The sequence below is a fragment of the Aotus nancymaae genome, unplaced genomic scaffold, assembly GCF_030222135.1.
Source record: "Aotus nancymaae isolate 86718 unplaced genomic scaffold, 86718_ANA_hifiasm-v0.15.2.pri h1tg000076l, whole genome shotgun sequence".
NCBI lineage: Eukaryota > Metazoa > Chordata > Mammalia > Primates > Aotidae > Aotus > Aotus nancymaae.
Window position 1 is genome coordinate 17,594,167 of NW_026988491.1, and position 23,050 is coordinate 17,617,216.

General features: G+C 48.9%; 1 protein-coding gene across 6 annotated transcripts in view; it reads right to left on the minus strand.

Moving 5' to 3' along the window:
- The window catches only part of PACSIN2 (protein kinase C and casein kinase substrate in neurons 2), a 142,675-nt gene that overhangs the window by 23,800 nt on the left and 95,825 nt on the right, over nucleotides 1-23,050 (minus strand). For all 6 annotated transcript variants that reach the window (XR_010339396.1, XR_010339395.1, XM_064368169.1 and 3 more), the window contains 4 exons: nucleotides 9,634-9,790; nucleotides 7,064-7,299; nucleotides 5,756-5,911; nucleotides 1,597-1,772 (listed from right to left, as the gene is read on the minus strand). Coding sequence is in view for 4 of the 6 variants with exons in the window: in XM_064368167.1 (XP_064224237.1) it covers nucleotides 1,597-1,772; nucleotides 5,756-5,911; nucleotides 7,064-7,299; nucleotides 9,634-9,790 (725 nt within the window). In the remaining 2 variants the exon portion in view is untranslated. The remainder of the gene's footprint in view (nucleotides 1-1,596; nucleotides 1,773-5,755; nucleotides 5,912-7,063; nucleotides 7,300-9,633; nucleotides 9,791-23,050) is intronic.

A 23,050-nucleotide genomic window follows, 5' to 3' on the forward strand; every position in this document is an offset into this window, starting at 1 on the left:
ACCAGGTGGTGATAAATGACTGCATGTGGCGACCTAGACCACACTGGACAGGCCTAGGTGCTTCTGAACCTCTGCGTCACATATGCAAAAGGCACTAGCAGGTGGGCTGCATGGGCCACCACTCTGTGTGGTCCTATTTAATCAGGCCCAGAGTTGAGGAAGAGAAAACTGGAGGGCATTAGAAAGCGCCCCTCATTTCTCATCTCCGTCAGAAAAGCTTTATACCCAGACGTGCAAATGCAGAATGTGAAGATGACCTGGTGCTGAAGAACACACCGGTCACCCCATGCTGAAGAACACATCCACACCAAGACGGGGTGAGGGCCGCCTTCTGCCTGGCAGCCACCATCGGCTCACGTCCTAGGAAGCTGCCCTGCAGGGGAGGAGTACAGATCACTGCTGGACCTGATATTTTCACTTATAATCTTTGTGGCTGGTGAGTCATGTACTTTCTCTGGGCCTCGGTTTCCTCCTCTGCTGAGTGGGCATGATCCCCTCCATCAAGGGCCGAGTTGTGTCTTTCACGGGAGACAGGCTGGAGTTCAAACCCCAGAGCCTCAGAATGTGGCCTTATTTGAAAATAAGGTCTTTATAGAGGTAATCAAGGTAAAATGAGGTCACCAGCAGGGGCCCTTATCCATACGACTGGTGCCCGTATTAAAAGGGGGAAATCCAGACACAGACAGACAACCATCTGCATAATGGGAGTCACTCCACACGCAGAAGAACCCGACACAGCCCAGCCCCGCCCCACTCCTGCCAGCTGGGGCGAGTCATTTCATCTCGTCCAGCCGCAGCTTCCTCATCAATAAGATGGGGTCAGTGCCACCCACTTTACAAGACTGTCATAAAAATGGAACGGTGGCAGAGTAGCAGCTGTGCAATAACTATTGCTGTTGATGATTTTCATACAGAAGGAGACTAAGGGGAAGTGTTTCCTGTTACAGCAAGCCATGACCTGCAATGTGCCCCTACACAGTTCTGCTAGACGGATGCCAGTGGTCCACACCCTTGAGTTAGCTGCAACCTCTGCCCTGGTGAAGGCATCACAGACCAAAGATGAGGGAAGCACAGAAGAAACAGCACAGCTTCCATGTCACAATTCAGAACAGAGTCTCAGAGGGTATGTGCTGTCCTGGGGGCTGAAAGCCACTAAGCAGTCAGCTGATCACAAAGGGCCTCAAAGAAAGACTGTCCCAGGCACAACCAGCCCAGACATGCCAGACTCACCCCTAGTGGGTTTTAGAGATGTCAGCTGCACTGGTCCTAGCTGTGGCCCCAAAACAGGCAGCCTCCCTTCCTGCCCAGACCTGTACGTGGAGCTGGCAGAGTGGGCCTCGCCTTATCTGCTCAGTAACTGGCTGGGTCAGCCGGCCTTCCACCGGTCCAGCCAGCCATGTCTGCAGCTGCAGAAAGGCTCAGCACAAGGGCCCTCCATGGCATCCAGATTTCAGAGAAGCAGGAGGCCATGAGGGCGGTGAGGAGGTCTCCTGATGAACGCGCCACCCCAAACCAGGGAGCAGCATCTGAGTTTGCTTCAAAAGCACTTTCCGTTGACTTCAATGATGTGTATTTTTTGGCTCAAAGGAAACTTACCCAGCCACATTGGACAGGTCTAGGTGCTTCTGAACCTCCAGCAGAACTTCCCGGAAGAAGCACAGGCGCTTCTCCTCGAACTGCTGGCACTGCTCAAACACCTGCTCCATGTTCTCCATGTACTGGGGCGTGCCCTGGTCAAGCTCCTTCAGGGACTTCTCGTACTTCTCTTTGGTCTAAAGGAAAATCCAGGCAAAAGACAAAGGTTCACTTTCATTCCGCCCTCGGCTCACCCCACCCCTGTAGTGTCTCAGGCCTCCCCAGACTCCAAATGCAAAGAAAAAGCAGGAGCTCAGGACTCTGAGAGACTTCAAGTTCAAGTCCCAGTCCCTCCACTCTTGCAAGGTCAATCACACTCCTGCCATCTGCCCTGCCTCTCAGCAGCAGCAAGGCCTAGACAGGTAGATCCCAGTGAAGAGCAGTCTCCCCAGAGCACAATGTGTGTGGTCTTGAGCATGCCACACGCCCATGTCCTCTCCTCCCTGCAGGGAAGGGCTGTGCCTGGCTACCCTCAAGCCTCAGATCTGGCCTACAGCAAGGGTAGGGCTGGGGCTGAATCTTGCAGCTCTCTCTCATCTCGGAGCCTCACTGTCCATTGTTAGAAGATGAGGACACTCTCTCCTTCACAGTGTTCTGATATGTAAATGACGGGCTGCAGGAAGAAGGCATTCAAAAAAAGTCTTCCTTCCCTTGTCCTTCAGCCCACTCCGTCCCTGATGCACCTGCTCCCTCCCAGACTGTCCCAAGAAAGGGTTTTGCAAGGCAGGAAACATTAAAAGCAGATGTGGCCTATCTCAAGAGTATCCAGGGACAGCTGGAAAATGTGTGAAATTCCTAAGTTGTGGCTAAAGTGGGCACATTCATCTGGTGGGGTGTGCCTCGAGGTCAATGAACTCACACCGGCACACAATTCCTTGCACCCCCTCATCTTGGCGTGCAGGGCCACCAGTGTGGTGGCTAGGTGGTTTTGTTAGTTGGTGGGACCATGGCCCCTTGGGGTGGGTAAAGGACAGCAGGGCTGACGCCACGTATATTTATTGCAATTCTTTCCATTACAGGGATAGTCACAGGCTCCACTTAGGTCTAAGCTTTGCTGTCCTTAACATGTGTGGGGCCTTCTGAGGAAGGATGGAGCACTCCCTGAGCCACTGCAGGCCTATGAGGCATCTTCTCTGCCCACAGCTGGGACTGAGTCTACCCTGCCCATGTGGCTCCCGTGCTCCCCTCCCAGATGCCCTCTTCTGACTCATTTGTCTCAGTCCTTGGGAGACTCCGCTTCAGGCTCCAAAGCAACCACTCTTCTTGAAGCCATCCCCAGACTCCTGAGACTAGGTCCCTGACTAGGGCCCTAACTCCTGCCCCTTTCTCCTCTCCTGATATCTGGGTCCTTGCTCTGCTTCTGAGCCTCCTGAGATGGCTGGGCTTGGGTCCTCTGTGCCTGTAAGAAAAGGCCACCCCTGTCAGCGCTGGGGCATGCCCAGCAGAAAGAGTATAGCACTGTGGCTATTCCCCTATGCCCAACCACCAACCCACTGTCCCTGTCCGTGCCCACTACCTGGTAGCCCTGCATGGGAGCCTAGCTCAGCAGCCTGAGACATACAGCTGTAGGTTCAGCGCCCAGCATCTGGAAGATACTGCTGAAGGGACACAGAGCAGTCCCCTCTCAGGAGCCTTTAAGACACAACATCCTCCCGGGAGCTCTCAGGGTACTCAGTGGCAACAAGACGCTCCAACTATGGGCTGCCCCTGCCCTCAGCCTGTGCCGACCCTGTTGGCCCCAGGTCCTGCCCCCAGCACAGGCAAGGTACTAAGCAGGTCATGACTGCTCAGGAAATCCCCTTGCAGGGCATAGAAAGTTCTCAACGAACACCCATGGAGTAAAACAAGATGCGGCCTTCACCCTTAGGTGGACTATAATATTTTAGCACTAAATGCAAAAAGTTATTTTCTCATGGATGCTATAAGATGCAGATGACAGCTGATAAACACCAAAGTACATGTGCACCCAGTCAGCAGTGGTATATATGTCTATGTGTGTATGTATGTATGCATCGACCTACCTACCTATTTAGAGATGGGGTCTCAACTTTGTCGCCCAGGCTGGAGTGCAGTGGTGTGACCATAGCCACAGCAACCTTGAACTCCTGGGCTCAAGCAATCCTCCCACCTCAGCCTCTGAAGTAGCTGGGATTACAGGCACATGCCACCACACCCAGCGAAATGTTTAAATTTTTTGTAGAGATGAAGTCTCACTATGTTGTCCAGGCTGTATGCCAGTTTTTGGAAACCACGTCAAGGAGGGTGGGAGGGAGGGACTGCTCTAGGCCCACAAGGCCCTCTCACATCCTGCAGTCACTAGTCAGACCACAGAGGCAGGGAGGGCCACAGGAGGGAACCCACAACAAAGTGTCCCATTCATCCTGCTAGACGCTTATGTCCAACCTCACGCCCTGGGCCTGTTCTGCAGAAGCCTGAGTTGATGTCCTGGGTGGCTGTCAAACACGAAAAGCCTCTCTTCCTCTCCATCTCCGCTTCCCTCTCTCTGACAGGCACACCCTCGTCCAACATGGAGAAGCTCCATCTTTCCTTCAGGTACCTTTCTGGATACTTGATTCCCTGGGATTCCAGCAAAGGCCTGAGAGTTCCCTGGACCTTGTGCTTCTTGAGCCACTCAGTAGATGGTTCCAGGCTCCTCACCTAATCCCACCCTGGAGGCACCTGGGCTGCTTCAAAAGCCTAGATTCCTGGCTCCAGCATGGGGGTGAGGGGGGTTTCCCATAGGATTCTGACACTTGATCTGAGTGATGAACTCTCATGTAGATGACGTGTTCCCGTTGCTACGTCAACGGCATAGCGGTGAGGAACAGCGGAGAAAGGGCATATGGACAGGCTTCAGGTCAGAAGTCCCTGCTCTCACCTGCTGGGTGGCACGTGATTTAACCTCTCTGATCTTGGTTTCCTCATTCATAAAACAGGGATGGCACCCCCTAACTGACAGGGGAAGAGTGAGGCTCATCTGAGGCCTGGAAAGGTTGGTGGGTAGTGAAAGCAGCTTAGGGCTCCTGCCTCCCCTCTGGCCCACGTCCTGTTCCTGGAGTACAGCCTCTCTCTACCTCATTCCATCTCTCTCTGCAAATCCCGGTTGGGAATCTCTTCTCCAAACACCAAGGCAGGGCAGGCCCTTGGTAATGACACCCCCCCAGCCCTCATGGCTGAGCAAAGGAGGGGAGGTGGGGCTGAGGGCTGAGCCCTCACTTCCTGTGAACTTTCAAATCACAAGACGATGACGCTGTCTGGTTTTAAGTCCTGTGACTCTAGGACCTTCCAGGCAGAATCACTATCTACATCTGCAGAACACTTCGTAGTTTACACTGATTTCTCACTAACCCACTGGGGCTGAAAATCTCCCCTTCACAACAGAAATGGAAGGGCACCCAGGATGCCACAGTGTTTGGTCACTGTCTCTCCTTGGCCAAAGGCCACCATTCTGACACTCCTGGCTCCAGAGCCGCCTCTGCCTCACTCTCAGAGCCTGTCACTGTGGACACTGCATGGCACCTCCGTGTCCCCTCCCACCTGGCTTCCCAGACACGCACTCCCAGCCTGCAGGCCCTCCACCAGGTCTCTGCCCCCAGCCCCTGTCCCTGCACAAGCAGAGCAATCCTTCTAAACCATCTCACCCTCCTCAACTCCTCCCCAGTCCCACCCAGGCTCAGGCCCTCCTCAGTGACTCCTGGTCAGCAGCATCCTAAGCTCCTTACTCAGCCCGGCTGTCCAGGCCACTGGTAATTTGGTCCTCATAACCCTCTATACCAGCACACACCACACCCATTCACACCCGCCACTGGCCACACCCATGCTGGCAGGCACAAGCGGCTCCCTGAAGCAGTCCCAGCTGTCCTTGCGTCTCTGAGCACAAGAAGCCGTCTGTTCCCCACAGCTTGCCCAAAGCCTGGCTCTGCCCCTCGACTGAGCAGGTACAAGGCTAGGTACTAGGGCACTCACCTGTGGCATTCCTGAGGGCAGGGGTGTGTTTTACTGGTATTTATCCCTCTATCCACCCATTCACCCAAGCAGTTACAGAAGACTTACTATGTGTCAGACACATGAACAAGCGACACGGTGGCACTCGACGTGTAAAACCAAGTGTACAATTTACCTTAAGAACATCTTGCTTGCACTTTTCTACTTTGTCTTGCAATTTCTTGAGCTGTTCAGGGTTGAGGGACGGGTCTGCCTTGCTGTTGGCTTCTCGTGAGATAGCCAGCTTCTCCTCTTTGCATGCTGCATGGTGGGCTTTCTTTGCTGCTTCTACCTACAAGGGGAATTCGTTCCTGAATGCCATGTCGCTGGGAGTTCAGGATCCTCCCTAGAGGTTACACAGACCATGAGAATGCTTGTGCTACCAAGAGGGGAGGAAAAAGCAGGTGGAAAACTGTATGTCTACTATCACAGCAACTCGTCCCAACAGGAACGCACTTAACACACATATCTACAGAGAATTTGCTTTACCCCATGCATGGTTCGAGGCACCAGGGACACAGCAAGAGACACAAGAGCCCGAGCCTTTGTGAAGCTTCCATTTGAGTTGAGGGAGGCAGATCCAGTAAAGGAAAAGCTACATGCCAGAGTCTATCAGAGGGCATTAAGTGTGGTGGAGGGGAAGACAGACAGGGAGCACGGCGTGGGCGGAGAAAGCCAACTGAGATGGCATGGAGCACGCACATGGAGGGGTATGGACATCCCAGGAAGACCACGCCAGGCCGCTGGATCAGCAAATACAAAGAAAGTTCTGAGAAGGAACCTAGCACAAGCGAGAGGGCTATGCTGGGGAGGCAGAGTGATCGGTCACATTTCCCCTTGTTTTAATGGCTATTTTACACACACACACACAAACACACACACACACACACATATTTAATAGATCCTTCCTTCTTTGAGCCAAAGCCACAAATTAGCACTTTGGGAGGCCAAGGCGGATGGATCACCTCAAGTCAGGAGTTCAAGACCAGCCTGGCCAACATGGTAAAACCCTGTCTCTACTAAAAATACAAAAAATTAGCAGGGTGTGGTGGCACGCGCCTGTAATTATAATACCAGCTACTCAGAAGGCTGAGGCAGGAGAATCGCTTGAACCTGGGAGGCAGAGGTTGCAGTGAGCCGAGACTGCACCACTGCACTCCAGACTGGGTGACAGAGCGAGACTCCATCTCAAAAAATAATAACAAAAAACTTAAAGAATGCATATAGAGCATTCAGCGTCTTGAACCTGGGTAAATGTCAGCCACAATGGGCTTCTAGACTGAGGAGTAGCTTTTTCTCTACCAGGTCTGGCCTCCTGTGCCTAGAGCCAATGGCAGGAAGTCCTGGGTGCAGGAGGGGGTGCTGCTGGTGGGGCGCCAGGCACAGCGAGGTGGGAAGGCAGGGAGAGTGAGGCTGGGCAGGGAAGCCTGCAGGAGGTACGTACCTCTTTCAGCTTCTTGGCCCAGGGCTTCTGTGCCTTCCGAAAGCCGTCCTCGGCTTCCTTGGTCTCCTTGAAGCCGCCCATCATCTGCTTGTGAAAGGCTTCCTTCTGCCAATTCTTGATCTTCTCGAAGTCCTCATTCATCAGTGAGGCCTTCACCTCCAGGTGCAGCTCGCTCACCCTCTCTGCCTCGGACATGACGGCCATCCAGGCCTTCTCCACGGTGCCATACTGGGGCCCTACACAGGGGAGAGAAGCTGTGGGTCACTCTGAGCTGGCTGTGGTGGGGTCTCCTCTGCTCATACCTCAGCTGTTCATGTGGGCATTTAGACCACAGAGAGGGTTTCCTTTTGGTTGTTTCAGATATTTTTCTCTCAGGGACTCTGTGCCTTTTTCAGTTCCTGAAGCCGAATTTGCTCTGCCACTCGTGTTAGGAAAATTGGGGGATTACATGACTTTCCTTTATTTTATTTATTTATTTATGAGATAGAAACTCTATCTATCTATCTATCTATCAATCAATCACCTATCATCTATCATCTATCTGATGGAGTTTCGCTCTTGTTGCCCCGGGCTGTAGTGCAGTGGCGCAATCTTGACTCATTGTAACCTCCACCTTCTGGGTTCAAGAGATTCTCCTGGTTCAGACTCCCGAGTGGCTAGGATTACAGGCGCCCACCACCACGCCTGGCTAAATTTTTGTATTTTTAGTAGAGAAGGGGGTTTTATCATGTTGGCCAGGCTGGTCTCAAACTCCTGACCTCAGGTGATACACTCTTCGGCCTCCCAAAGTGCTGGGATTACAGGCATGAGTCACTGTGCTCCGCCATGCCTTTCCTTTATTTAAAGCCACTGAACTCTTTAAAAACTAAAATTTCCACATCTTAGAAGTCTTAATTTACTTAAGGTGGCCAGAGAAGGGGGGACCTTCTGAAGTGAGCGGACGCTTCTTCCAGGTGTTGGGCACCCACCCGCACACGCCAATGCCTCTCCTGGCATGGCTCCTATCAGCCCTGCTTGGCCCCTGGCCAGCCCTGCACTGCCTCCCTCTGCAGGACTGCATTCATTCAGTCCCAAAAAGAGCCCAGCTCCAAGCACAAGCTCGAGAACACTGTGGAATGAGGACTGTCCCCTCGGCAGAATGGAAACCCGTCCTGTGGGAGGAAGGAGAGGAGGAAGCAGGAGCCTGCTATGGACAAGTGTGGCAGGAGGGGCTGAGTCGCCTCTCCCTACTCACTGTTCTCAGTCCCCGAGGCTCAGGAAAGAAGCCCTAATTCAGGCTGGCATTTCTATTAAGGGGGTAGGCTGGGGTGACGTGAGGCTGGAGGAAGGGAGAGCCATGACAGAGCTGACACAGAAATCTAGAAGACCCATAGCCAGTCCTCAAGGCGGTCACGGGGACAGTGACCAAGTGAGCCAAGTCATGACGGAAATGGGTTGGAGGGAGAGCAGGCTGTTAGAACCCAGAGAGGGCACATGACTCTGGGGGCTTGGAGACAACAGAACGCAGCCCCGGAAGCTGGAACCCTCTGCGTCTTAAAATGAGCACATTCCTGTCCTGTCTGCAACACCACGGCCAGACTCACAAGGTGAGGGTGGCAAGGGTGCTTTATAAACCTCAAGCTCTGACTGACAGCTGGATCCCGGGACAGGGGCTGGAGCAGGTGGAAATGAAACGATGACAGTGCCACCGACCAAGGGAGCTGACCGATCCCAGGCCCCTCCTCCACCACAGGCCTGCTCCACAGCCTGAGTACCTATCCTGCACTAAGGATTGTGCTGAGCCCAGACACATGGCCCAAGTCAGCATCACGGGAAAGGACAGGCAGCTGGACTAGACATGGCTGGCCTGGAGCCTGGCTCCCCTGGTTAGCTCCTGAGGATAGCCGGTTGGCACAGGAGAGCCTGCCCCAAAACACACCCTGAGAAACCCATGCTGCTTTGCTTCTTGCTGGAAAGCCTGGAATCAGTCAAGCTCCCACTTTACTGCTGGGAAGTGTGTTCTAAGCATGGCCCCAGCCCACATAACAGTGGCACTAACGAAGCTGCAGAATCTTCTGAGCTTCTAGGAGGGGATGGAATGGGGTGAAACCTCTGCCATACAATACCTGTAATTATACCCTTACAATTCAAACTCAGAAAGCCTGCCAGATGTTGCTAGCTAGTCTCATCTGACTTGCTACATGGCCAAGTTTAAAAACAAATAGCTTTCAGTGTTAGAAACCAAGATGCTGAGCAGCAAGGCCCTCAATGTGATAGGAATGTACTCAAGTTCTGGGTTAATTCAGCAAGTGCAAGCATGTCCTATGGATGACAAGGGCTGTAGTCCTGTGACCCCAAGGAAAGGGATCGGAAGCTCATGAAGCCTGTGCCTGCTGGGGATGAGCACTCTAATGCTCCCCATAAAAATCACACCCTACCCTGGAACTGGGAGATGCACTCTTGCCCCAATCTCAAAAGACAAGAAACTGGCATAGAGAGGGTCACAATCTGCCCAGAGCCCCTATGGGGCGCAACTGCCTCCAGGTGCTCATAGGTCCTCACAGGCAGGACCTGTGCGGTGGTCTCCCTACCCTTCTCCACGAGCTGCCTCCAGCGCCGGGCCCACTCGGTGAGCTGCTGTGCATACGCCTTCTCAATGCGTGCCCGCTCATGCAGACAGTTCATGAGGTCGGTGCACAGGCGATGGCCATCGTCAATCCGCTTCACGGTCCGCTTGTAGTTCCCGACCTAGGAGAGAGAACCAGCTGGGAGGCAGGGGCTTGGGACAGCCTGTCCTTGGCTGCTGCACAAATGGCCTCGATGTCAACCAGCCCCCGATGTGCCCCTGGGGTTGCATGTTTACTACATCCCTCTCCCAGACTCTGAAAGGCACCCGGTGTTGTTAGATAACAAGCCTCTTTGTTTTGTTATTAACAGGATCATGCACAGCAGTGAACAGGGACTTCTGAATGTTCTTTAGGTTGGGTACCAAGTAGAAACAGGGCCGTGGGTCAGGGAGGGAGGCAGACTGGCTCAGGAAGAGCTACCACAGAGGAAGGGGTGGGGCTGAGGATGCCTGAAAGGGCACCTCATGCAGACTGAGGGGCTGGGGCCAGCTTCCTGGAGTAGGTGACATCTAACCAAAGCCTTCTGCTCTGATGTCATCCATCATATGCTGGGCTATTGCTTCCCAATCATAGTCATAAACACTTTCCCACCTACTGAGTACCTACCATGTGCCAGCCATCCTGCTAGGTGTTTTACATCTCCAAACACTGTCTCCCCCGACCTAGCAGGAATAAGTGTCCCCATTTTACAGATGTGGAAAAAAAGGCTTAGAGATGTTATGTGGTTTGTCAAGATCCTGCAGCCACAGTGGCTGGGCTGGAGCTGAAGGCTTTTTTTTTTTTTTTTTGGAGACGGAGTCTCGCTCCATCGCCCAGGCTGGAGTGCAGTGGCATGATCTTGGCTCACTGCAACCTCCGCCTCTCGTTTAAGCATTCCCCTGCCTGCACCTCCCAGGGAGCTGGGACTACAGGTACGCACCACCAGGCCCAGCTAATTTTTGTATTTTTAGTAGAGATAGGGTTTCACCATGTTGGCCAGGAAGGTCTTGATCTCTTGACCTCGTGATCTGCCTGCCTTGGCCTCCCAAAGCGCTGGGAATACAGGTGTGAGGCACTGCACTCTGTCTGAAGGCAGTTTTTCAAACGGTTTCAGGTAGGACTGTCTTGATGGCAAAGCTTTGTCAGGGCTAAGCCGAGTTTTGACTGCCTTTTTTTGCATATGAAAAGAGAAACTAGTTTGCCTAAATTATAAATAATAACAGAGTAACAGAAAATGTTAATGGCTAATTTGGGTGAAAATGAAAATGTTCAATATGTTTCATTCTTTGAGCTGCTGGCTTGAGAGCACTGAGTTGCTGATAGTTGAGCACCCAGAGGAAATCTGACAGAAAAATTATCTCTTTTCATCCTTTTTCTCCCACTGCTTTCAAAAATCTTAGTCAACCCCTTGCTAGTTTTACCTTTTCTAAAAATCTCTCTGCCTGGCCCTGCATAGAGATGGGCAAGGGGAGGGGAGAGGGCTGCAGCACCTGGAGGAAGAGCTGTCCCTGAGGCTGAGCTAGATCGGCTGAGATGGCTCCACCCCTATGAGAACCAGAACCCTGGTGAAAAGCAAAGACCCCTGGAAGGTGGTTAGCCTGGGCAGCCTTCTCCAGAGACAGATGAGACTTCCGGCTCTGCTCATTCCCTTCAAAGACCTCCCCCAGCAAGGCTGGCAGCTTGGCAGCTCAGCGGCTCATCAAAACATGAGCTGAACCTGAGCATATTTGATACTCGAGCGGCTCCTATGAGAAAGTCAAAAGCGAGCATTTTCACAGCTCATTTGAAGTGACATTATGTGCACCCTTCCCTTAAAATGAGGTCTTACTGTTACAGCAGTACAAAAAAAATACCCAACAAGCAACTCGGTGTCACTGAGCTGGTGGTAGGAGGAGCTGAGGTAATCACGGCCCTAACTGAGCCTTGACAGTCGACATGAACCCACAATGCAGAGCTGGTTTTTAGCTCCCTATTACCAACAGTATTAAAATTGGTAATCACCATCAAATCATGTATTTTGGCTCTCTTGAAACCTGCCTACCTCTCTGATTTTCAGAACTCTTGGGAAAAGGTTTAGAGAAAAGAAAAGGGTATTTCTTAACAAGTCACATGTTGGTACCACCCATCAGCACACACAGGAGGTGCAATACACATTCACACGATAACTCTTGAAATCTGGAAAGCCGCAATGAATGTAGGAAGAATGTTTCTGTAAGTATACATTTTAGGTTTCCGTGTAAGCTTTCAGCCTAGAGGCTGCAGAGGAGCCTGTGCTGGTCCCATGACCACTGCTGGGGACAAGAGGCAAATTGGCTGAGCACAGAGCCAACAGGAAGCTGGAACTGGGACGCCCCAGCAACATCAACCCTGCTGTCCCGTTAACAAAACAGCCGTGTAGCTCGTGACAGGCCATCACTGTAAGTCTCTATCACTTCATAAACCAAAAAAGGACAGAGCAATGTGACCTTCCCATTTCCCTGGACAAAGCACTGCAGTAGTCCAGGAGCAGAGCTACTTACAGCTGTTTCTCTAGGTTGAGACGGAATCTACACACAGGCAAAACTGCCCACTACAGGGTGCACTTAGATGAATGTGGAGAAATATATACCGCTGTCTACCGCCTCCACTTTTGTCTCTCATGAAGTGCCTCTGTGCCCTCTTGCAGCCCATCCCCTCCCCACAGAGCCCCTAGCAACCACAGACATGATTTCTGCCCCTTTTCCAGGATGGCAAGGATATAAGGAATCACACAGTATGCAGCCCAGCTTTTGAGACTGGCTTCTGTCATTTCCCATAATGCTTCTGAGACGGATCCATGTTGCTGTCTATGTCAGAAGTTCATTCTATCTTATTGCTAAGTACTATTCTATTGTGTAGTTATATCACCAGTTAGTTTATCCATTCATCCTGTTGAAGGTAGCTTGGGTCATTTTCAGATGGGGTCATTATAAATAAAAAAGCTATAACGTTCATCTATGGGTCTTTTATGGGGACATATGCTTTCATTTCTCTTGGGGGAATACCTAGGAGTAGAATTGTTACATGGCACATGTATGTTTAACAAAACTGCCAAACTGCTATCAAAAGTGACTGTCCCACTTTGCATTCCCATCAGCAACAGATGAGAGTTCCAGCTGTCTTGTGTACTCTTGGCACTTGCTATTGTCACGGTGTTTTTTTCAGTTTTGTTATTTTTAGCCATTCTATTTAGTGTAGCAATACTGTGTTGTGATTTCAATTTGCATCTCCCTGAAGTCTAATAATACTGAAAATCTTTTCTTATGACTATTTGCCATCTGTATGCCTTCCTGAGTAAAGTTTGTTCCTTTTTTTTTTTCTTTTTGCTTTGTTTCCCAGGTTAGAGTGTAGTGGCACAATCATGGCTCACTGCAGCTTTAAACTCCCAGGCTCAAGTGATCCTCCCACCTCAGCCTCCTGAGTAGCTGGAACTACAGGCAAGTGCCACCACATCTGGCTAATTTTTGTACTTTTGCAGAGACAGGGTTTTGCCATGTTGCCCAGGCTGGTCTTGAATTCCTGGGCTCAAGTGATCCTCTCACCTTGGCCTCCCAAAGTGTTAGGATTACAGGTGTGAGCCACAGCGCCTGGCCTGTTCCCTTTTTAATACTTTTTTCTTTTAGATGAAGTCTAAACCTCCGTCTCCCAGGTTCAAGTGAGTCTCCTGCCTCAGCCTCCCGAGTAGCTAGGACTACAGGCACACGCCGCCATGTCCAGCTAATTTTTTTTTTTTTATTTTAGTAGAAACAGGGTTTCATTGTATTGCCCAGGCTGCTTGCAAACTGCTGAGCTCAGGGAATCCATCTGCCTCAGCCTCCCAAAGTGTTGGGATTACAGGTGTGAGCCACTGCACCCAGCCACATTTTTTAAAAAATCAAAGGTATAATAATGACTAGCTTTTAAAATGCAAGAAAATTTTCAAATATTTGACAAATTGATCATACATTAAAATCAGCACATACATAAACTATTTATCAGTTTCTTTTTATTTATTTATTTATTTATTTATTATTGCATTTTAGGTTTTGGGGTACATGTGAAGAACATGCAAGATTGTTGCATAGGTGTATATGTGGCAGTGTGATTTGCTGCCTTCCTCCCCTTCACCTATATCTGGCATTTCTCCCCATGCTCTCTCTCCCCAACTCCCCACCCCCACTGTCCCTCCCCTATTTCCCCCCAACAGGCCCCAGTGTGTAGTGCTCCCCTCCCTATATCCATGTGTTCTCATTGTTCAACACCTGCCTATGAGTGAGAACATGCAGTGTCTGATTTTGTGTTCTTGTGTCAGTTTGCTGAGAATGATGGTTTCCAGGTTCATCCATGTCCCTACAAAGGACACGAACTCATTGTTTTTGATGGCTGCATAATATTCCATGGTGTATATGTGCCACATTTTCCCTGTCCAGTCTATCATCGATGGACATTTGGGTTGGTTCCAGGTCTTTGCTATTGTAAACTGTGCTGCAATGAACATTCTTGTGCATGTGTCCTTATAGTAGAATGATTTATAATCCTTTGGATATATACCCAGTAATGGGATTGCTGGGTCAAATGGAATTTCTATGTCTAGGTCCTTGAGGAATCGCCACACTGTCTTCCACAATGGTTGAACTAATTTACACTCCCACCAACAGTGTAAAAGTGTTCCTATTTCTCCACATCGTCTCCAGCATCTGTTGTCTCCAGATTTTTTAATGATCGCCATTCTAACTGGCGTGAGATGGTATCTCAATGTAGTTTTGATTTGCATTTCTCTAATGACCAGTGATGATGAGCATTTTTTCATATGTTTGTTGGCCTCATGTATGTCTTCTTTTGTAAAGTGTCTGTTCATATCCTTCACCCACTTTTGAATGGGCTTGTTTTTTTCTTGTAAATCTGTTTTAGTTCTTTGTAAATTCTGGATATCAGCCCTTTGTCAGATGGGTAAACTGCAAAAATTTTTTCCCATTCTGTTGGTTGCCGATTCATTCTAATGACTGTTTCTTTTGCCGTGCAGAAGCTGTGGAGTTTGATTAGGTCCCATTTGTCTATTTTGGCTTTTGTTGCCAATGCTTTTGGTGTTTTGTTCATGAAGTCCTTGCCTATGCCAATGTCCTGAATGGTTTTGCCTAGATTTTCTTCTAGGGTTTTTATGGTATTAGGTCTTATGTTTAAGTCTTTAATCCATCTGGAGTTAATTTTAGTGTAAGGTGTCAGGAAGGGGTCCAGTTTCTGCTTTCTGCATATGGCTAGCCAGTTTTCCCAACACCATTTATTAAACAGGGAATCCTTTCCCCATTGCTTGTTTTGGTCAGGTTTGTCAAAGATCGGATGGTTGTAGATAAGTTGTGTTGCCTCCGAGGCCTCTGTCCTGTTCCATTGGTCTATATCTCTGTTTTGGTACCAGTACCATGCTGTTTTGATTACTGTAGCCTTGTAGTATAGTTTGAAGTCTGGTAGTGTGATGCCTCCTGCTTTGTTCTTTTTGCTTAGAATTGACTTGACTATGCGGGCGCTCTTTTGGTTCCATATGAAGTTTAAGGTGGTTTTTTCCAGTTCTGTGAAGGTCTTTGGTAGCTTGATGGGGATAGCATTGAATCTGTAAATTACTTTGGGCAGTATGGCCATTTTCACGATATTGATTCTTCCTAACCATGAACATGGAATGTTTCTCCATCTGTGTCCTCTCTTATTTAGCTGAGCAGCGGTTTGTAGTTCTCCTTGAAGACGTCCTTTACATTCCTTGTTAGTTGTATTCCTAGGTATTTTATTCTGTTTGTAGCAATTGTGAATGGCAGTTCGTTCTTGATTTGGCTCTCTTTAAGTCTGTTATTGGTGTATAGGAATGCTTGTGATTTTTGCACATTGATTTTGCATCCTGAGATTTTGCTGAAGTTGCTTATCAGTTTCAGGAGATTTTGGGCTGAGACGATGGGGTCTTCTAGATATACAATCATGTCGTCTGCAAATAGAGACAATTTGACTTCCTCCTTTCCTATTTGAAATACACTTTATTTCTTTTTCTTGCCTGATTGCTCTGGCTAGAACTTCCAGTACTATATTGAATAGGAGTGGTGAGAGAGGGCATCCTTGTCTAGTGCCAGATTTCAACGGGAATGCTTCCAGTTTTTGCCCATTCAGTATGATATTGGCTGTTGGTTTGTCATAAATAGCTTTTAGTATTTTGAGATACATTCCATCAATACCTAGTTTATTGAGTGTTTTTAGCATAAAGGGCTGTTGAATTTTGTCGACAGCCTTCTCTGCATCAATTGAGATAATCATGTGGTTTTTGTCTTTGGTTCTGTTTATGTGGTGAATTACGTTTATAGACTTGCGTATGTTGAACTAGTCTTGCATCCCCGGGATGAATCCTACTTGATCATGGTGGATAAGCTTTTTGATGTGCTGCTGCAATCGGCTTGCCAGTATTTTATTGAAGATTTTTGCATCTATGTTCATCATGGATATTGGCCTGAAGTTTTCTTTTCTTGTTGAATTTCTGCCGGGTTTTGGTATCAGGATGATGTTGGTCTCATAAAATGATTTGGGAAGGATTCCGTCTTTTTGGATTATTTGAAATAGTTTCAGAAAGAATGGTACCAGCTCCTTTGTATGTCTGGTAGAATTCGGCTGTGAATCCATCTGGACCTGGGCTTTTTTTGGGTGGTAGATTCTTAATTGCTGCCTCAACTTCAGACCTTGTTATTGGTCTATACAGGGTTTCAACTACTTCCTGGTTTAGGCTTGGGAGGAGGCAAGTGTCCAGGAATTTATCCATTTCTTTTTTTTTTTTTTTTTTGAGACAGAGTTTCGCTCTTGTTACCCAAGCTGGGTAACTGGAGTGCAACAGCGTGGTCTCGGCTCATTGCAACCTCCGCCTCCTGGGTTCAGGCAATTCTCCTGCCTCAGCCTCCTGAGTAGCTGGGATTACAGGCACGCGCCACCATGCCCAGCTAATTTTTTGTATTTTTAGTAGAGATGGGGTTTCACCATGTTGACCAGGATGGTCTCGATCTTTTGACCTTGTGATCCACCCGCCTCGGCCTCCCAAAGTGCTGGGATTACAGGTGTGAGCCACCGCACCTGGCCGAATTTATCCATTTCTTCCAGGTTTCCTAGTTTATGTGCATAGAGTTGTTTGTAATAATCTCTGTGGAATCTGTGGTGATATCCCCTTTATCATTTTTTATTGCATCTATTTGGTTATTTTCTCTTTTCTTTTTATTAATCTGGCTAGTGGTCTATTTTGTTGATCTTTTCAAAAAACCAGCTCCTGGATTTATTGATTTTTTGAAGGGTTTTTTGTGTCTCTATCTCCTTCAGTTGTGCTCTGATCTTAGATATTTCTTGTCTTCTGCTAGGTTTTGAGTTTTTTTGATCTTGCTCCTCTAGCTCTTTCAATTTTGATGACAGGGTGTCAATTTTAGATCTCTCCTTGCTTCTCATGTGGGCACTTATTGCTATTATATTTTCCTCTAGAGACTGCTTTAAATGTGTCCCAGAGATTCTAGTATGTTGTGTCTTTGTTCTCATTGGTTTCGAAGAACATCTTTATTTCTGCCTTCATTTCATTGTTTATCCAGTCAACATTCAAGAGAAAGTTGTTCAGTTTTCATGAAGCTGTGCAGTTCTGGGTTGGTTTCTGAATTCTGAGTTCTAACTTGATTGCACTGTGGTCTGAGAGACTGTTATCATTTCCGTTCTTTTGCATTTGCTGAGGAGTGATTTACTTCCAATTATGTGGTCAATTTTAGAGTAGGTGTGATGTGGTGCTGAGAAGAAGGTATATTCTGTGGATTTAGGGTGGAGAGTTCTGTAAATGTCTATTAGGTTTGCTTGGTTCAGGTCTGAGTTCAAGTCCTGGATATCCTTGTTAATTTTCTGTCTCGTTGATCTGTCTAATATTGACAATGGGGTGTTAAAGTCTCCCACTATTATTGTGTGGGAGTCTAAGTCTCTTTGTAAGTCATTAAGAACTTGCTTTATGTATCTGGGTGCTCCTGTATTGGGTGCATATATATTTAGGATCGTTAGCTCTTCTTGTTGCATTGATCCTTTTACCATTATGTAATATCCTTCTTTGTCTCGTTTGATCTTTGTTGCTTTAAAGTCTATTTTATCAGAGATGAGAATTGCAACTCCTGCTTTTTCTTTTGCTCTCCATTTGCTTGGTAAATCTTCCTCCATCCCTTTATTTTGAGCCTTTGTGTATCCTTGCATGTGAGATGGGTTTCCTGGATACAGCACACTGATGGGTTTTGGCTTTTTATCAAATTTGCCAGTCTGTGTCTTTTGATTGGGGCATTTAGTCCATTTACATTTAGGGTTAATATTGTTATGTGTGAATTTGATACTGCCATTTTGATGCTAGCTGGCTGTTTTGCCCGTTAGTTGATGCAGATTCTTCATTGTGTTGATGCTCTTTACCATTTGGTACGTTTTTGGAGAGGCTGGTACTGGTTGTTCTTTTCTATGTGTAGTTCCTCTTTCAGGAGCTCTTGTAAAGCAGGCCTAGTGGTGATGAAATCTCTGAGTACTTGCTTGTTCACAAAGGATTTTATTTTTCCTTCACTTATGAAGCTTAGTTTGGCTGGATATGAAATTCTGGGTTGAAAGCTCTTTTCTTTAAGGATGTTGAATATTGGCCCCCACTCTCTTCTGGCTTGTAGGGTTTCTGCTGAGAGATCTGCTGTCTGATGGGCTTCCCTTTGTGGGTAACCCGACCTTTCTCTCTGGCTGCCCTTAGTATTTTCTCCTTCATTTCAACCCTGGTGAATCTGACGATTATGTGCCTTGGGGTTGCTCTTCTTGAGGAAGATCTTTGTGGTGGTCTCTGTATTTCCTGGACTTGAATATTGGCTTGCCTTGCTAGGTTGGGGAAGTTTTCCTGGATAATATCCTGAAGAGTATTTTCCAGCTTGGATTCATTCTCTTCGTCACATTCAGGTACACCTATCAAATGTAGATTAGGTCTTTTCACATAGTCCCATATTTCTTGTTGACTTTGTTCATTCCTTTTTACCCTGTTTTCTCTAATCTTGCCTTCTCGTTTTATTTCACTGAGTTGATCTTCAACCTCTGATATCCTTTCTTCTGCTTTGTCAATTTGGCTGTTGAAACTTGTGCATGCTTCGCGAAGTTCTCGTGTTGTGTTTTTCAGCTCTACCAATTCACTTATATTCCTCTCTAAGTTGTCCATTCTCGTTAGCATTTTGTCAAATCTTTTTTCAAGGTTCTTAGTTTCTTTGCATTGGGTTAGAACATGTTCTTTTAGCTCACAGAAGTTTCTTATTACCCACCTTCTGAAGGCTGATTCTGTCATTTCATCACACTCATTCTCCATCCAGCCTTGTTCCCTTGCTGGTGAGGAGTTGTGATCCCTTGTAGGAGGAGAGGTGTCCTGGTTTCAGGTGTTTTCATCCTTCTTACACTGGTTTCTTCCCATCTTTGTGGATTTATCCACCTGTCGTCTTTGTAGTTACTGACTTTCTGATTGGGTCTCTGAGTGGACATCCTGTTTGTTGATGATGAAGTTATTTCTGTTTCTTAGTTCTCCTTCTAACAGTCTGGCCCCTCTGCTGTAGGACTGCTGAGGTCCACTCCAGGCCCTGCTTGCCTGGGGATCACCTGCAGCAGCTGCAGAACAGTAAGGGTTGCTACCAGTTTCTTCTTCTGCTTTGTCCCAGAAGGATACCCGCCAAATGTCAGTCTGAGCTCTCCTTTATGAGGTGACTCTTTGGATATACGGGGTTCAGGGAGCTGCTTGAGGAGACAGTCTGTCCTTTATAGGAGCTCAAGTGCTGAGCTGTGAGCTCTGTTGTTCATTCAGAGCTGCTGGGCAGGTATGTTTAAGTCTCCTGCAGCAGAACTCATAAACCCCTTTTTTTCCCCAGGTGTTCTGTCCCAGGGAGTTAGGGCTTTATTTATGAGTTTCCGCTGTGCTGCTGCCTCTTTTTTTCAGGGCTGCCCTGCCCAGCAAGGAGGCAGCCTAGTCACTGTCTGCCTGCAGAGGCTTCACTGAGCTGCTGTGGGCTCCGCCCAGCTGCCGTGTGAACTCCCCTGCAGTTCTGTTTATATGGGTGTAGTTAGAACTGCCTCGGCAATGGTGGCCTGCCTCTATAATGACAGACTCTCTCTGTAATGGTGGGTTGCCTTGGCAACAGCAGGCTGCCTCAGCAACGGCGGACTGCCTCCATAGTGGTGGAGTGCCTCGGTAATGGCGGACGTCCCTCCCCCACAGAGCTGGACCATCCCGGGTTCAGCTGTGCTTGCTGTGAAACTCTCAACCCAGAGCGTTTCCAATTGCTGTTTTTTCATGTGTGTGTTGAGGGGGTGGGACCAGCCGAGCCTGATCACCTGGCTCCCTGCCTCAGAGCCTCTTTTTTTTTTACTTGAACGGTTGACTCTCTCCCAGGTGTTCTAGTCGCCTGTTGAAAAGGCACTGGGATCTGTGTGATTTCCCATGCAGCGACCCACTGCACCAGCTGAAACAGCAGCACTGTGATTCGTAGCACTTTTTTGCCCAGGAATCTCCTGGCCTGGCTCCCTGTTTCAGTCCCCTTTTTTTTAAATCAGATGAATGGGTGACTCTGCCTTCCCGGAGCTCCCCTTGCTGGCTAACAGGGGACCCAGTCCCGTTTACTCTACACCGGGAACCGCCACGCCGGGGCGCCGGCAAAACAGCTGCGCTAGCCAAAATAGCCGCGCTGGCAACCTGTGGGGCTCCTCTGACTGGGAATTTCCTGGTCTGTGGGCAATAAAAATCCATCTGGAAATGCGGCGTCCACTCACCCTCTGCGCTTTCACTGGGAGCTGCAATCCTGAGCTGCTCCTAACCAGCCATCTTCGATCTCTCCTTCTCTATCAGTTTCATAATTAAAAAGCTCTCTTTCACTTTTTCAAAACATGAGCTTGTTTTGGGATAGCCAAATGGCAATGGCTGAAAACTTTACGTAGAAACTGAATATAAGCATGCTTTCTTCCAAACGTATTAATTGATTCATTCACAAAAGCCTTATTTTTGAACCAGGTATGAAGCTATGTTCCCAACTTCCTCTAAATTCAGGCTCACTCCACTCATAAACTAAGCTACCAAAGACAAATGTTCAGCATACATGTGCCTGGATGTTCCTTCACTGCCCTAAAGGACTGCCTGGCAGATGGAGTGCCAACCATGTACCTACTGAGGGACTCCACACTGGGGCACTGGAACTAGCGGGGAGGAGGGGCTGAGAGGTACCCTGAAGGCAATATCCAAAGGGCATCTTCAAGGACAGCTGGGAGGCTAGTCAGATTAAAGGTGAGGCCAGGGAAATAATTCCAGGTGCAGGGAACAGCATCAGAAAAAGGAAGATGTGTCAGTCATGGCGACTGTGGGGCACTGAGAGAAGTCAGCTGGGAATGGAACACAGAACACAGAGAATGACTGGTAATGAGGGAGGGCAGATGGTGAGAAAGGTGAGGGCTGGGCCTTCATCCTGAAGAGTGTTGGGCTTGGGGACTGGTGGGGCTCAGAAGGCTGGTGGGGGTGGGTACATCCTGGAAGGAAGGATGACAGCAGCCTTCAGAGAACAGGGCTGCAACAGTGGAACCCAGGGCAGGCGAGCTGGAAAAGGGAGCTGCCACCCTCCAGGTGGCGAATGCAGGGACAGAGGTAATGGGATTCCTGGCTACCAGACAGGCTTCTCTGCATACAACATCTCCACCTTCTCCAGGCTGGGCCCAGCAGGCTCGGGAAAGAGAACCTCCTTTCTCTTGTTGCCCAGGCTGGAGTGCAATGGTGTGATGTCGGCTCACCGCAACAACTGCCTCCCAGGTTCAAGAGATTCTCCTGTCTCAGCCTCCTGAGTAAATGAGATTACAGGTGTCCAAAACCATGCCCAGCTAATTTTGTATTTTTAGTAAAGATGGGGTTTCTCTACTAAAAATTGGTCAGGCTCATCTCAAATTCCCGACCTCAGGTGATCCACCTGCCTCAGTCTCCTAAAGCACTGGGATGACAGGAGCACGCTCCTTTCTAGGGTCCTCGGAGGTCACTCTCCTGCCTCCCAGGGATGGGCCTTGGGGCCACATCCCTCACAATCAAGCTCTGCCTCTAGGGAATCCACTCCCTTCCCCATTCCCTTCCCGGAGCCCAGGACTGGCCCTGCTGCTTGCCCTCCACTAGGCCGCACCCACTCCCTCTCAGTGAGCTAGGCTTCTAATTGTTCCTCCAAGAACCCAGTGTCAGGCAAGCCTCAGTTTTAAAGTCAGCTAGGATGAGGTGGGGGCTGGAGTCTCAACCATCCCTATGCAGAAACATCCATGTAATCAGGAGCAGAGAAAGGAGCCCTACTTGAAACCCAGAGGCTTACTACCACAGGCGTGCTGGAGGGACGGGAGGCTGTGCCAGCTCCTCCTCCATCCTGCATGTGTCTGGTGTAAACAGTCCCAAGGTGCCTTTCACAAAGACACTGGGGAAAGGTCTGCTGTGCAGACACAGGACCACACCAAGCTCTGCGGTGCTCCCAACCCCTAATACCTTCAGACTCTGTGCCCTGAGGGGGTGTGGACCTGTGCCTTTCTAATCCACCACTCTTTCTCCGTTGTTATCCACAGAGTCTACCACACAGCAGGCACCCCATAAAAATGTGAAGTAAAACCATAACATGACCAGAAGAAAATGTAGATGAATACCTTTGTAACTCATGGTAGGGCTCCTTAAACAGAATTGAGATGGAGTCTAGCTCTGTCGCCCAGGCTGGAGTGCAGTGGCGTGATCTCGGCTCACTGTAACCTCCATCTCCTAGTTCAAGCAATTCTCCTGCCCCAGTCTCCTGAGTAGCTGGGCTGACAGCACACAGAGCACACAGACACCTCTGCACGTGGGTGTCTGGAGAGATGTGCCTGAGAACTGCAAGGCAGCTCTACACCTGTAGACTGACAACCACTAGAGAGTGGGAAAGGCCAAGTGTGGGCAGAGGTGGGTGTATAGCACCCTTTACTGGATGTATTAGTGGAAAGCAGACTGGGCTAGGCAGGCCTCTGCACATGACCCAGCAGTCATTAAGTCATGAAGCATGCAGGTGCCCTACAACAACCCAGCAACTTCATTCCAGGCTCACATCCCCACAGAAATGTTCCCTTGGGTCCCAGGGCAGGCAGGGGGCTTCTCCCTCGGGAATGCATGGGTAAGCACGGGGCCCAGCAGTGCAGCAGGAGGAAGGATGCAAGACCACGCGGACACACTGACCTGGAACAGAAACAAAATGATGTGGGGCATGACGCCATTTACATCAACTAAGAATGTGTGCACATGAAGTAGGGGTGCAAAGTTTATGAGGGCAGATGCTAATAAAGGCTGTAACATTAAAGATGGGGAGGGGGCCTAGATATCAACTGCAGGTGGAGAAATGGT